General features: G+C 51.2%; 1 protein-coding gene across 1 annotated transcript in view; it reads right to left on the bottom strand.

Moving 5' to 3' along the window:
* Positions 1 to 14,806, bottom strand: part of IL2RB (interleukin 2 receptor, beta) — a 45,259-nt gene that overhangs the window by 30,061 nt on the left and 392 nt on the right. Inside the window, exons 2-9 of the mRNA XM_006890222.1 lie at positions 14,658 to 14,772; positions 11,587 to 11,665; positions 10,802 to 10,907; positions 9,170 to 9,318; positions 8,060 to 8,231; positions 7,766 to 7,877; positions 5,753 to 5,837; positions 23 to 623 (exon numbers count right to left, since the gene is read on the bottom strand). Of these exons, the coding sequence (XP_006890284.1) occupies positions 23 to 623; positions 5,753 to 5,837; positions 7,766 to 7,877; positions 8,060 to 8,231; positions 9,170 to 9,318; positions 10,802 to 10,907; positions 11,587 to 11,665; positions 14,658 to 14,772 (1,419 nt within the window). The remainder of the gene's footprint in view (positions 1 to 22; positions 624 to 5,752; positions 5,838 to 7,765; positions 7,878 to 8,059; positions 8,232 to 9,169; positions 9,319 to 10,801; positions 10,908 to 11,586; positions 11,666 to 14,657; positions 14,773 to 14,806) is intronic.

Genomic DNA, 14,806 nt, shown 5'->3' with positions numbered 1-14,806 from the left:
CATCTGGCCCCTGGCCCACAACTGGCCATGGAGACTTCCTGTCCAGTTTTATCCATTTCCAGCTGCAGGGACTGGTCAGCCACTGGACTGGGGACTTCCAGGGTGGGAGGGTCAAGGGGTCTGGAGTCTGAATCTCCAGAAACTGCCTCTTGTGGGAAGGAGGGAAGCCTCTCTGGCCTGGCCCCACTGCCCCTGAGGGCCATGTTTTGGGGGGCCGGGCCAGCATGGAGACTAGGAGAGAAGAACAGCTGGTCATCCCCCGGGGGGAAGGTGCAATAGGCATCGTCATCTCCTGGCGGAGGGGGAAGGGCTGGCACAGGGGACCCCGCAGGTGCCCCTGGCCTGCCCTCGTCAGGCTCCTCGGCGCAGGGGTCATAGGTGAAGTACACCTGGCAGGCCTCGATCTCCAGGGCGTCCGGGAGGTGGAAGAAGAAGTAGCCCTGGTTGGTGAAGCAGCTGGTTTGTGAGTGGCTACTGGGCGAGGACACGGGCTCTTTGTCCTGCGACTGCAGAAGCAGTTGTGTGGCCTTGGTGTCCCTGTCCAGCACCTCCAGGGGGGAGATTTCAGGTGCGGGGCCACTGGGGCTGAAGGAGGACGACGGGAAGGGCGAGGAGAGCCACTTCTGCAGGGAGAGAGGAGGGTGAGCAAGCGCCTGTCTGCCCTCACCCCCAAACTTATAGCAGCAACTTCTTCCCTCCTTCAACCTGGAGAGCCCCCTGCTCTGATCCTCGGCACAGGCCTTCCCTACTACTATAAGTGCCGCGGAAATGAGCAGCTGTTAGCTGAGAACCTACTGCCGGTCACTGGGTGGGGCAAACAATCCCAAAGGTTGAGAGTTCAAACCCACCCAGAGGTGCCTCAGAAGACAGGCCTACAGATCACTTTTCACACATAGAGTCCCCAAGAGTCAGAATCGACTTCCCAGTGACTAGTAACTCCTTCAAGCCTGGCCTTATCCTCAGCACCGGGACAAGCCAAGAACAGATCCACAGCTCAAGTGGCCGCTGGGGGACAGTGTGGGTTTAGCGAGCTGAGCAGAAAGAAGGCATTGGGCAGCTTGCTCGGACCCTTGCTTACAGACACCTGCTGAGGGCTGTGCCTGGCCCCGACTGGCAAGCTAGACCACACATGACCCTCTTGCTCCCACTGGAGGGCAGACATGGGGAGCAGGTCTGATATCTGCCTCCCACACACACTGCTCCACACCACACATGGGAGAGTGCCCATCAGACCACAGCCCAATTGCTGGCGAGTCTAGAACCCCGACCAGGAGAGCAGAGGTGGGTGTCCAGCTCTTCCCTCACCATGTGGGCCTGCACAGATCACTGCCCCTTTCTGAGCCTCAGTGTCCATATTGAGCTTTCCTGACTTTCTCCCTGCTATACACCTGCCAGTGGGGAGATATCAGATGAGAAAACAGAGACAAATGCAATGACGTGGCAGAGGAGCTGCGGACAGTAGACCCCACAGGATGCTGGGAAGGGGGCTTTGGTGAGTGAGCCAGGATCCCAGTAGGTCCTGTGTCATGGGATCCTTTGTCTGCTGGACTGTGACCCTGAGCACGGAGATCAGGCCTGATGGGACCCCCTATGGCATTAGCATAATTGTGGAGAAATCACGAGTTGGCACAGATGCCTGGTTCCCTCTCCCTGGGGCTGAGCCTCTCCATACGCATGCCCACATGCATGTGCACGTTCTCTCTAAATAATCCCAGAAACCAGGGGTTTGTGTTGCCAGAGAAAGGATAGGAAGAGGCACAGAAAGTATTAACAGAGGGCAGTACAGAGGGGTAGAAGGCCCAGAAGATGAGCAAAGTGTGGCGAGGTTTACAGAACCAGCGGAGGCAGAGAAGACAGGTGAGGTGGCCAGAAGACCACACCCAGGGCTGTGGGCAGGACAAGCATGGGCCTCGGACCACACTGCCCTGAGGCAAGTGACAAGTGGAGGCTGGGCAACTCCTTCTAGAAGGTGCTCCCAGAGCACCTGTTAGAAGTAGCTGTTGTTAGGTGCCATTGAGTTGAGTTGGACTCATAGTGACTCTATAAGCAACAGATCTGAACCCTGTCCTATCCTGAGCCAACCTCATCATCTCTGACCCACTTGAGCCAGTCACTGAGTCACACATCTCATCGAGGGTCTTCCTCTCTTTCATCAACCCTCCACCTTTCTAAGCATGATGTCCCTCTCTGAAGAATAGCCTTTTTTACCAACATGCCCAAAGTATGTGCCTGTTGTTATTATTATATGCATTAAAGCTGACTTCAACTCATAGCAACCCTATGCACAATAGTTTTGAACCCCTCTCTGTTGTTGTTGTTGTTGTTGTTGTTGTTATTGTTATGTGTCATTGAGTCACCTGTGACTCATAGCAAGCCTATGTACAGCAGCTCTGAACCCTTCCCTGTCCTGACCCAGTCTCACTGACTCTGACAACACCTATCCCCATTGCCCCAGTTACTGTATCAATCCATCTCATCCGGGGTCTCTCTCTTCTGTGCTGTCTGTCCCTCCACTCTTCCAAGCGTGATTTCCTTCTCCAGAGACTGGTCTCTCCTGGCCACGTGCCCAAAATACGTGAGACAGTGCTTCAAAATCCTTGCCTCCAAAGAGCAACTTGATTTTACTCTCTCCAATACAAACTTGTTTGTTCTCTTGGCAGCCCATGGGATGTTCAATACTCTCCTCCAGCACCACAACTCAAAGGCATCAGTTCTTTTGTCATCCTTATTCAATGCCTAACTGTCTGATACATAGCAAGGCAATGATATCTCTAGTGCCAAGGCCTCTTCTAAACCTACTTTATATTTCTGGCAGTTCTCTTCAGCAGGATTTTGCTTGCATGTGATATAATTCTGTAATTTCCTCACTCTCTTGGGTCACCTCTTTTGGGAATGGGAATAAATATGGATCTTGTCTAGTCAATTGGCCAGGTAGTTGTTCTCCAGATTTCTTGGCACAAGCTGGTGAACATGTCCAGGGCTGCATCTGTTTGCTGAAATATGTTAATTGGTATTCCATTAATTCCTGGGGCCTTTTTTTTTTTTTTGCTTACTTCAAAGCAGCTTGAACTTCCTGCTTCATCATCATTGTTTCTTGGTCATATGTTGTTCCATGAAATTTTTCTGTGTCAGCCAATTTTTCTGATACAATGACTCTGTACTCCTTCCATTTCCTTTTGATGCTTCCCAGATCATTCCATACTCTGCTCATAGCATCTTTAAGTATTGCAACTCAAAGCTTAAATTTATTCTCCAATTCCTTGAAAACTTGAGAAATGTCAGGAAAGTTTGTCTCTTTTGATTCTCTAACTCCAGCTCTTTGCACATTTTGTTATAATACTTTGCTTTGTTTTCCCAAGCTGCCCTTTGAAATCTTCTGTTCAGCTCTTTAACTTCCTAATTTTTCCCTTTGTCTTCTCAGTACTCTAGTGCAGTCTTCAGAGTCTCTTCTGACATCCATCTCTGTTTTTAATTCTTCCTCTGTCTTTGTAAATGACCTTTTGCATTCTTCGTGGGTGATATTCTCAATATACTCCCCCAGCTCATCTGGTCTTATTTTACTAGTGTTCAAGACCTCAGACCTGTTCTTGAGATGGTTTTCAAATTCAAGTGGGATAGAGTCAAGGTCAAATTTTGGTTCTTGTGGATTTGTTTTAATTTTATTTAATTTCAGTTTCTACTTGCACATGAGTAGTTGATGATCTGTTCCTCAGTCAGCATCTGGCCTAGTTTTCACAGCTGGTATTGTGCTTCTCCAATTATTCTTTTACAGATGTAATCAATCTGATTCCTGTGTAGTCTGTCAGGTGAAGTCCATATCCATAGTCACTCTTTGTGTTTCTTATAAAAGGTATTTGCAATGAATAAATAAATCATTGATTGTACAAAATTCTATCAGTCTCTTTCCATCCTCATTTCTGTCACCAAGTCCATATTTACCCAACTATTGATCCTTCTTACTGATTTTGTATTCCAATTACCAATCTTTACTAATGAATCTTGGTTGCATATTCACTCAATTTCCAGCTGCAAAAGTTGGTGGAAATCTTCCATTTCCTCTTCTTTGGTCCTGTTGTTTATGCCTATCTTTGAATGATAGTGGTATTAACAGGTATTCTTTGTGTGTATATGGATGTCATACTGTCACTCACAATATTATATTTCACGCTGGATCTAGAAATGGTCTTTTTTACTCTGACTGTGACCCTATTTTCCTCAACTTTTTGTTTCCAGTGTAATAGATTGTAAGATTTTTTTTTATTCAAAATGTCCCATGCCAATCCATATCAGCTTACCAATGCCTAGTATGTCAATATATTTGCACTCCATTTCTTCCTTAACAGTGTCCAATTTTCCTACATTCATACTTCTCCCATTCCACATTCCAATCACTAGTGTCTGCTCACAACTGTTCCTCCTCTTTGTGTTTCCCAGTATGAGGGGGCTCAGCCTCTGGTGCTGTATCTGTTAGTCTTATCTAAGTGTCCTAATCACATACATGATGTTGTTGTTGTTGTTGTTGTTATGTGCTGTCCAGTTGCCTGCGACTCATAGCAACCCTATGTACAATAGCCCTAAACTCTGTCCTATCCTTTGCCAATCTCACTATCTCCAATACACCTACCCCCATTACCCCAGTCCCTGAATCAATCTATCTCATTGAGGATCTTCCTCTCCTGCACTGTCCCTCCACCCTCCCAAGCATGATGTCCCTCTACAGGGACTGGTCCCTCCTTGCAACATGTCCAAAATATGTCCGATGAAGCTTCAGAATCCTTGCCTCCAAGGAGAAGCCCAGCTTTACTCTCTCCAGAACAAATCTGTTCGTTTTCTTAGCAATCCATTGTATATTCAATACTCTTCCCCAACACCACGGCTCAAAAGCATCAATTCTCCTTCTATCATCCCTAGTCATTGTCCAACTCTCTGATGCATAGCAAGTGATTGCAAAGACCATGGCATGTATCAGGCGCACCTTAGTCTCCAGACTGACATCTTTTTACTTCAGCACTTTAGAGAGGTTTCTAATGTAGACTTTCCCATCGCAATACGTCTTTTAATTTCCCGGCTGCTGGTGCCAAGAGTGCTGACTGTGGAGCCAAGCAAACCAAAACTGTGAACAATCTCAGACTCTTCACCATCCGTCATGATGCTGCCAATCGACCCAGTGGTAAGAATCTTTGTTTTCTTGACATTGAGCCTCAATCCATACTGAAGGTTGCAGTCCCTGACCTTCCTCAGCAAGCACTTCAGGTCCTCCTCACTTGTTTAAAACCTGATGAACAAGTACGTGACTCGACCCTCCTTAATGTCCGAGATCAGTTAGGGAGCTGCCCTGGAATTTTGGCAGGGGAAGGGGCTACACTAACCCCACTAGCATCACCAGAGCCTGCACTGTTCTCCAGGGAATGTCCTGAGGGAAAGACATAAGCTAATTCTTTCTCCCCCACTTTACAGGTGAGAAGGCCGAGGCACAGAGAGGTTCTACAGTTTGTCCAAGGTTACATAGCCAGGGAAGTGGTAGAGCTGGTATTAGAACCCAAGCAGTAGGCTCAGCTGAGAGTTGCAAGGCAGCCCGAGAGCTCTGGTGTCAAAGCTGGGGGAGGGGGCCCACAACCACCCTGGAGACTGTCCTCTACTTCTGCACAGCTTCTTGCATGAAGCCCACACTCCTGCAACACCCCCACCAAGTCTCTGCACAGTGGACCACCTGAGTCAGGAGCCCACGGCTGTCCACCCTCAAGACTCCTACCTTGAAGTCTCCTCCATGCTCTGAGCTCAGCTTGGAAAAGAACTCTGAGGGGTCTGGGATGTGGCACTTCAGAACCTCCTTCAGCCTGGATGAGGGAGGGAGGAAGAAGCGGTGAGGGGGGGCATGCATTCATTTTGCTGATATTGAGAGAGTGGGTGCTGGGTGCTAGGGACCCAAGAATGACTGAAGCTGAAGGTTCCCGCTTACAAGGGAGCTGGCATTCCAGTGCGGAGAGAGACACGAGCAAGTGAGTGAGGGCCAGGGTCAGATGCTGTGCAAGACGAGGATGGCAGAGGGCCCAGGGGACCACGCGGACCACCGAGGTCAGAGATGAGATGGCTAGTGCAGGGAGAGTCAGGAGGAGGGAAGTCAGAATGTGGACTTGCTATAGGTAGGTCTACCAGGGATGGATGTTCAGGCCGTGCACTGCCCAAGGGTGGTGAATTTCAGCCTGTATCATCTTGCTAAGCTAAAGGGCCCAGGCACCCCGATACTTCTGCTGGGGGAAGGGGCATCAATTTCTGATTTGCACAAAAGTTTTAAATGGCTAATGACTTCCCCTAAGAGTTAAGGTACATTGAGTGCAGCAGTTTTAAATAGGAGAGAAACAGGGCAGACGGGAGAACAGGTTAAAGGAACAAGAGTGGCGATAGGGACACCAGGGAGGAGGCCACTGCAGTGGTCCAGATAAGAGAATGACGTGATCCTGCTTGGGAACAAGGGCCTTCACCAGGGAGCTGGTTTCCCCACTACCTGCTATCATGGAGATGGGGGTGAAAGTGGGTGGAGAAATGCCTAATGGATGAGGCTTGGGGTCCTGAACTGCACTGGGGCAGGGTGGGAGAGGAGAGCGGCCTTCCAACTTCACCCACACTGGCTGTATGATTTGGGGTGGGGCCCAGTCCAGACAAGAATCAATAGGAAAACAGCAGCCTTTGAAGTCCTGAGAGGAGGCAGGTGGCATATTTGCAAACTGTAAAGTGCTGTCCCTCCATTAAGAGAATCAGGACACACACACACACACACACACACACACACACACACACAGCTCCTCGAAACTCCCCAGAGCAGCAACTTGGCTCCAACTCAACCCAGCTCCATCATTTATTACCTGCGTGACCTGGAGCAAGTTACTTAACCTCTCTGTGCCCCTCAGCTAGAACGTGGACCACTGGACTAAAAGCACCGGTGAGGTGTACAAAGTGCCCACAACAGTGCTCCACCCCCTCTGATGAGGCACAGGGTCCTTACACGTCACATTCTTCCTTCCCCTCCTGGGCCTGCCTGCAGTCCAGCGCCAACCGTTACCAGGTGGCCAGGTCCCGCAGAGTCCAGCCTGAAGTCAGCCCTCTACCCCAGCCTCCCTTCGTCCCCAGAACTGCTCATTCCAGCACATCTGGACCTTCGGGCAGCCTGTGCCCTCTTCCTGGACTGCTCTCCCCATCCAACTCCTCTGCCTGGCCAGCTTCTGCACCCTCTGATCTCAACAGACACACCACTTTCTGGGCGGGTCCTCTCCATGTGCTCCCTCTGTACCTGGCCCCCTCCTTCCCATCCTAACCACGTTGTGCCTGGCATACACAGTGGGATTTCTCACATCTGCCCCTCGTAGTGGACAGTGAACTGCCTGAGGATGGTGACAACCAATGTGGCCCCAGCACCTCACCCAAGCGCAGGAATGGATGGGTGTGCGGACCTACCCAGACCCCGAGGACATGGCTGTGAACTTGTGCGTGCATCCATAGACACTCACGCTCACATCTTGAGCGAGGTGCTGTGGGCAGGGTCCCCCATGGGATTCCACCTCCCCATACCGCTCCTCGGCTGGCTCTGTGACCTGGGGGACCATAGACAGAGGAGCATAGGAGGAGGCCAGTTGGGGAGGACTCCCTGGCAAGTGGGACCTCCACGCCTCACCCTGCACCCGGCTCTGAGCTGCTCTCTGCAGATACAGACATGGATGCGCGTGGTCGTGACACGGGAGCATGAAGGACGGAGAGAAACCCTTCTTACCACGGCTCGATGTAGCGGCAGTTGGCCAACAGGTAAACCAAGATGGCAAAGGCAATGGCTCCGCTGAGGGCCACGATGGTGTGGCCCAACCAAGAAAAAGGCGAGGACTTTCCTGGGGCTGCCAGGGTAGAAGCGGAATCAGGGAGAGGCGTTTAAACAGTTGTCCCCCATTCACCCGGATCCTGTCACTCCCTCCACTCCCTGCACCCCAGCCTGGTGCTGGCTACAGGCCCCAAGGGCACGCCCAGGCCAGCACCCCCCTTCCATCCCAGCCCCGTCACCACCTGTGCCCACCCATACCTCCAGGCTTCGTCCTGAAGGGCAGCGGCTGGCTCCAGGGGCTCCAGGTGGTGTTCTGGCCTCGCCGAGCTGTGGCTCTGACTTGAAGCTCATAGGCTGTGTCGGGGGTTAAAGTCTCGAGGACAAGCCACCACTGGTTCTGCTTGATGGACAGCATGCTGCTCCCCTGGGGCAGAGGAGAGGTGAGGAGCTGAGGGGCTCCTTGCCACCCCACCCTCCTGCCTGGCAGCGCAGAGCACAGCAGACCTGCCCCTTCGGTTTCTAAGGCAGAGATTTTCATGGAAGCCAACTGCTGCATCGTTTGTTCAATGCAGTACTTGGTGGGTTCAAACCTCTGACCTTTAGGTGAGTAGCTAAACATCTAACTGCTGTGCAACCAGGGCTCCTTCCTGTCACGTCTTTAGAGCACCGGCGGTATCCCCAACTCTTTTGTTTCTGGGTTTACTGACCGTCTACTCTCACCCGTGTGAGTTTTCTAAGGGCATGAACCATCCTCTCCCCAGCCTCGAGCACAGAGCAGGCACTCAGTAATTATTTGTGAGATGAATGAATGAGTGATCGAATAAAGGAAGAGTGAGTGGATGACTGTGTCCTGAGGAATCCTGGGGGCCTGGACCTGCTGGGTGTGAAGGGTGGGAGGGTGGCTTCCCAGAAACTCTGAACTCCCCTGAGTGGGCACTTGTCTGCCTCTTTGGCATGGAAACCTTGCCCTGTGCCAGCCCAGATCTGCCCCACACGGACCCACTGGGTCATGGTGGGATGTGGATGTCTAGATCTACCCCCCACATGGACCCACTGGGTCACAGTGGGATGCCTGGATCTGCTCCACACGGACCCACTGGGTCATGGTGGGATGTGGATGTCCGGATCTGTCCCACATGGACCCACTGGGTCACAGTAGGATGTGGATGCCCGGATCTGCCACACACAGACCCACTGGGTCCCGGTGGGATGTGGACAGGGGAGGTATGACCAGGCCTCACAGGACCCACCTAGCCGGTGGCGTGGCTTTTCTGAGAGGAAGATGGACAATGCAGTGACTGAGGCATGGACCAGGAGGAGAAGGAAGACTCAGGACAGATGGGACCTGAGCCATGTACTCACCTCCCAGCTGTGATCGGAGAGCCGGAACCGGGCCTCAAATTCCAGGTAATGTTCAAGGTAGTGTGAGGCCTGGGGGAGGATCCAGGTGACGTTGCACCTGTGGGCCTCTACATGGACAACTTGGAGGGAGTTAGGGGCCATCAGACGCACTGGAGGCGGGAGAGAGAGAAGAGCAAGTACCAGACGTGCTGAATCATGATTTTGAGATGACAGAGCCTGCACCTGTCACCACCTCCACCTTGGACCTGCTCCTTCTCCCAGGGACCCCTGAGGTCTGGCTCTTTCCTTCCTCCTGACTCAGCTCAAATGAATTCTCTGTCTTCCTCACCAGATGGTGAGCTCAAGGAAACACGGATTCTGCCCTCTGAGGCCTCCTCAGGGCCTGGAGCCAATAGCAGACACTCAGTTCAAAAGCTTTTGAACGAATGAATCAACGTGCCCTTTCTCTGCACTCAAAACTGATCCAATTTTTCATATATTGTTTCATTTCTTTTCTAGTTGATGACAATAACTGACTACAAGAGTCTATGATTTGTGATGTTAAATTAAGCTAAGTTTCTCTCATTCTGAGACATTAGACCAAAACCCAAACAAGTACCCGCCCTCTAGTCAATGCGGACCCGGAACTGGGTTTCCAGGACTTCCAGTCTCTGTGGGAGAGGTCTGCCTCTGTCTCTTCCATGACTGGCTGCTAGATTTGAACCACTGACCTTTTGGTTAGCAATTCAACACATAATTTACTACGCCACCAGGGCTCCTTCTGCGTGTCTGCAGAATTATGCAAATAATAAGCAAATGTTTATTGATCATGGATTCTAAGCAGTTTATGCTCACAGACAACCCACAACAACTCTGTGTGGTAGATAACTGATTTCTTCTTCCTTTTACAGATGGGAAAACTGAGTCTCGGACGTGCTAAGTGATCTTCCCATAACACACACCTGGTCAAACCTGGGCTAGGCTTTGAACCTCACAGAAGCCTCACCCTCTGCCCTACCCCTTTTCTACAGATGTCCCCCAAGATCATCCAAGGTCAGGCAATGGACTGTGGGGAGCAGTGGGAGGGAGGGGGTGTGAGTTAAGAAAAGAGAGAGACACCATGCAGGGGGCAGTCAGGCTTTGTTATTCTACAAACCTTCCCAGAGTGCTGCCTGGATCAGGCCTGTGCTGGATGACAAAAGATGGCAGGGACCCTGCCCTTTAGGACACAGGCCAATGCGGGAGACAGACCTGTAACCAGGCAGTGATGACCAGGAGGTACAAAGGGACGGGGAGTCTGAGAAGGCCTCCTGGACGCGGTGGCCCATCACTCAGCTTGAAAACGCAGTTTGACTTTTCTTAGGCAGCAGGACTAGAACATGCAAAGACTCAGAGGCATGTTGGCTGAGGCGGGGACGCAGGCTGCAGGAGGGCAAGTGTAATACACCAGACTGGAGAAGAGGTCAAGGCTGATGCTGATGACCTTGAATACCCTGAGGACAAGTATCTGGATTTCAACTAGGTCAGCAGGCCGTGAGCTGGTCAGATGTGGATGTGGGGGAAGAGACTGCAGCAGAGGGGAATCTCCCAGCGGAATACAGGGAACAGGGCCCCCCCCTCCCCACGTTGCCCCACCCTGAAGGCCTCACTCACGGTTCTCAAAGGGCTTGAAATCTTGGCTTGTCACCAGCCTCCTCTTCTCCCCTTCTTGGCATACCATACTTATGTTGACATTGTCACTCGCGGTCAGTTTCTGAGACTGCAAGAGAAGGGGGACAGGGCTGTGGTCACCAGCAGTAGGAGAAGGTGCTCTGGAGAAGCAAGACGATTTGGGGATGAGGACAAAGCGGGGACAAGGGAGGGGTAGAACCCAAGAGCTGCAGCAAAGAGGGAGCTTTCTACGTGTCCCACCGTCTAACGCAGGGATTGGGGCAGCAAACTTTGGTAAATTTTTCTTTTCCTTTTGTGGGATGTATGGTCTCTGTCCCAGTTATTCAACAATGCCTTTATAGCTTGATGGCAACTAAGACCACACACAAATGATTGTGGATGTGTTCCAACAAAACTTTATTTATAGAAGCAGCCAGAGGGCCATAGTTTGCTAACCCCTGGTCTAAATTGATGTGAACTGCCTTGGTAGATAGTGAGTTCCCCATCACAAGAGGTAAGCAAGATTCACGCACATACACACAAGATGCAACACCCTTGGGCTGACTACTGGCTCTGGGTGGTGCCCACCATTTTCTTTCTCTTCCTTGGTTCACACAGCCCCAGGGTGCTGTTTGTCAGGCCCAGCTCCCATGACCTCCAGACCTCCCTGAGGTGTCAACCTTAGCTGGGTGACACGTCCGCCCTGCACCCACATACACCCTTTCCCTTGAGCTGTAAGATACCCCTCCACCCATGCCTACCCTCCCTTCCTCAGCTCAGCTACTTACATCATAATCTCCAAGGATCAGGTTGCAGGCCCAGGACCCCAGGCTCGTGGGGAGCAGCTTACAGGTTTTGTTCCATGTCCTTTTAAGAACAGAGAACTTCCTCAGAAGGGGAGAAGGCCCCCCCAGGGCTGACCCTGGGGCCCTTCTCAGGTCCCCTTGCCCTTTAGAGCTATGGTGGCAGCTGCCCCTCCATCCTGGGCAACAAGGTTGATTTGCAACAAGGCCTCTGGGCCAGTTCGGTGCCCATCCCACAACACTCCTCCCACCCCAGCCAGCCGAGGCCTGTGGAGCACTCCCCACTCTGCAGCAAAGGGACCTCCTCAAACCCACATGAGACAGTGTAAGATAAGTGTCACTGTCTGTGCAAAGACCCCTGACGTCTTCCCATGTGACCGACAGTGAACACCCCAAAACCCAAATCCAAAGACATTGAGAGGATGCTGACCCACAGCACCCCTGCAGGATGGGGTGGAATGCCCCAGAGGGTTTCAAAGGCTGGAATCTGGATGGCAGCAGACAGACTGCCACTGGTGGGTTCCAACCACCAAACTTCTGTTCAGTAGCTAAGCTGCCATGCTTCATTTGGCCTCCGGAGTTCCACTCCCACCCCGGGAGCCAGGACAGAGATGGAGGCTACCTTCACCTCCTCCCACTGCCCTCTGCACCCCCATCCCATCAGTCCACAAGCCAAGGAGTCCAACTCTGCCTCAGGGACTTTTCTTCACCTACCATCTGCATGACTAAACCCCAACGCCCCACTGTACCCCCAGCAACTCCCTCCTAGGTCCCCATTCCCACAACTGTGCTAGGGGGTCTCTCAAAAGTCCAGTTTACTAAAAATGCCTAAAAACGCATTGCCATCAAGTGAGAAATGACTCCTAGCTGAACCTTCAGTGGGTTTTCAGAAGCTATAAACCACACGGTGTCTCCCTGGAGACTAAGGTGCGTCTGATACAGGCCATGGCCTTTGCAATCACTTGTTATGCATCAGAGAGTTGGACAATGACCAGGGAGGATAGAAGGAGAATTGACACCTTTGAGCTGTGGTGCTGGAGAAGAGTATTGAGTGTACCATGGGCTGCCAAGAAAACAAACAGATTCATCCTGGAGAGGGTTAAACCAGGCTCCTCCTTGGAGGCAAAGATTCTGAGTCTTCGTCTGACATATTTAGGACATGTAAGGAGGGACAGGTCCTTGGAGAGGAACATCATGCTTGGGAGGCTGGAGGGGCAGTGCAGGAGGGGAAGACCCTTTAAGAGGTGGATTGATTCAGTGACTGGGGTAACCGGGGACAGTGTGATTGGCACAGGACAGAGCAGAATTTAGGGCTGTTGTCCGTGGGGTCGCTAAGAGTCGCAAGCAACTCAACGGCACATAACAACAACATAAACCACACAGGAGGAGCTTACCCATCTTTCTCGCCTGGAGCTTGGTGGATTCGTACTGCCCAACTTTGGGTTGATGGTGCAACTCCATACCCACTTGGCCACCAGAGCTCTCTCAAAAAGCATGAGGGTCCCTCTTGCTCCCCTAATAGCCTCTTCAGTTAATCCAGTATGGCAGGGCAGGCATATGGTCCAGTGTCCCCAAATCACTTTGCCCAGACACCTCCCTACTAACCCCAACCTGCATCTCCCTCCAGGTCACATGCCCTTAAATGAGGCCTTTATTTGAGGCCTGATTCTAAACTCTGGTGACACCAAGAGTCTGTGAGGGAGCCTGGTAGCACAATCCACAGGGAACTGTGTTGTGTACTCAAGCCTTTGGTGGTTTGAATAGACCCGTGGCTCTGAGGGAGAAAGATGGGCAATCTCTTCCCTTGCAATTTGCAGCCTCCCGAAAACCCAATACAGGTCCACCTATTAATCAATTCCAACTCAACAGCAATACGCAGAGTCTGTGGATGCTATTATTCAATATTCTCTAAGTATAGACTTTTGGAGTCTAAGACTAGGTTTCCAAGAATCTGAAAGTCAGGGCTGGTAAGATTGTGCTAAAAGAGTCCCTTGCGGTGTTAGCCTAAAAGTTGGTGCATTTTTAATCATTAATTAGCTGCCTCTGTCCTCCAGCTAATTAACTGCAGACACATGGTCTTGCAAATCACCAACAGCTGTGGAACTAGGATAAGAGAATGAGTGCTTCCCACACTGGGCAGCAAGACTTGCCGCGAGCAAGGCTTGTGGCAGTGAGACCCTGGTGAGAGCGAGACTCTGGTGGTGGAGAGACTGTGGCCCTGCTGTGGACAAACAATGGCAAGGTGTGACCAGAAACTTCTTGTATTTGACAAACCATAGTTAAAGTATTGGCTGTTCTTGCCAGACATTTGAAGGAGAAGTTGACTTATCTATTGCTCTGAGGCAAAGCTTGCTGGATGATTTGATTTGCCTGATGCACTGAAACTGGAGCCTAGACTTATTGAGCAATTGTGCCTTGGAACTGTTGGGCTAAAGCCTCGATTTGCATTGAGTGGTATTCTTTGCCGCCCCTATTCACTTCCCTAGTGATCCCCATTGTCGGTACCATGACTATGAGTCTGTGAGTTAGTCACGAATAAACAAACCTCGGCTGCTGGGATTCTCAAGGTGTCACAGGGCTGGCTACCGAGTCTTTGCTTTCTGTTCTGGGCCATTGAGGGGCTGTGCTATTCTTACTCTTTCTGGACCTTTCAGAGAGATGCTCGTAGCCCTCTGCCCCCATGGATCATTTTCTGCTTTTCAGACAGCCCTCAACAAAGTGAATTAACACAAGGACTATAACAGTGCGCTCAAGCCCACTCCAGAGATGGGGAGGCCGGACAGGACAAGGCAGGTTTCATAGCTGTTGTTCACCAGGTCATTATGAGTTCAGTTGACTCAATGGCACTTAACAAGGAACTCAGGTGGCATAGTATGTTATGTGTGTACTGTTAACCCAAAAGTCAGTGGTTCGAAGCCATCAGCTACTCTTTGGGAGACAAAAATAGACATCTTCCCACAAAGGTTTATAGCCTCAGGGCGTATAGGTTGTTAGCAGTCAAAATCCACTTGGTGGCAGTGATGAGGTCCCATCGTTGAGCGCGGAGCCCCCCTTACCTCTTATCTGATTTGGCATAAACTTGGCAGACCACACCTGGCAAAGCCCCATGCTGGCTCCAAACGCAGGAAATGTTGGCCCTCGAGTTGTAGAAGCACGAGAGTAAGGAGGTGCCTGCCAGGAAGAGGGGCATTAGAGGCTGCAGGGG

This window comes from Elephantulus edwardii, unplaced genomic scaffold (assembly GCF_000299155.1).
Source record: "Elephantulus edwardii isolate Elephantulus edwardi_28Jun2011 unplaced genomic scaffold, EleEdw1.0 scaffold00086, whole genome shotgun sequence".
NCBI classification, from domain to species: Eukaryota; Metazoa; Chordata; class Mammalia; order Macroscelidea; family Macroscelididae; genus Elephantulus; species Elephantulus edwardii.
The sequence above is the reverse complement of the archived record's forward strand: the minus strand, read 5'-3'. Positions and strand labels throughout refer to the sequence as shown.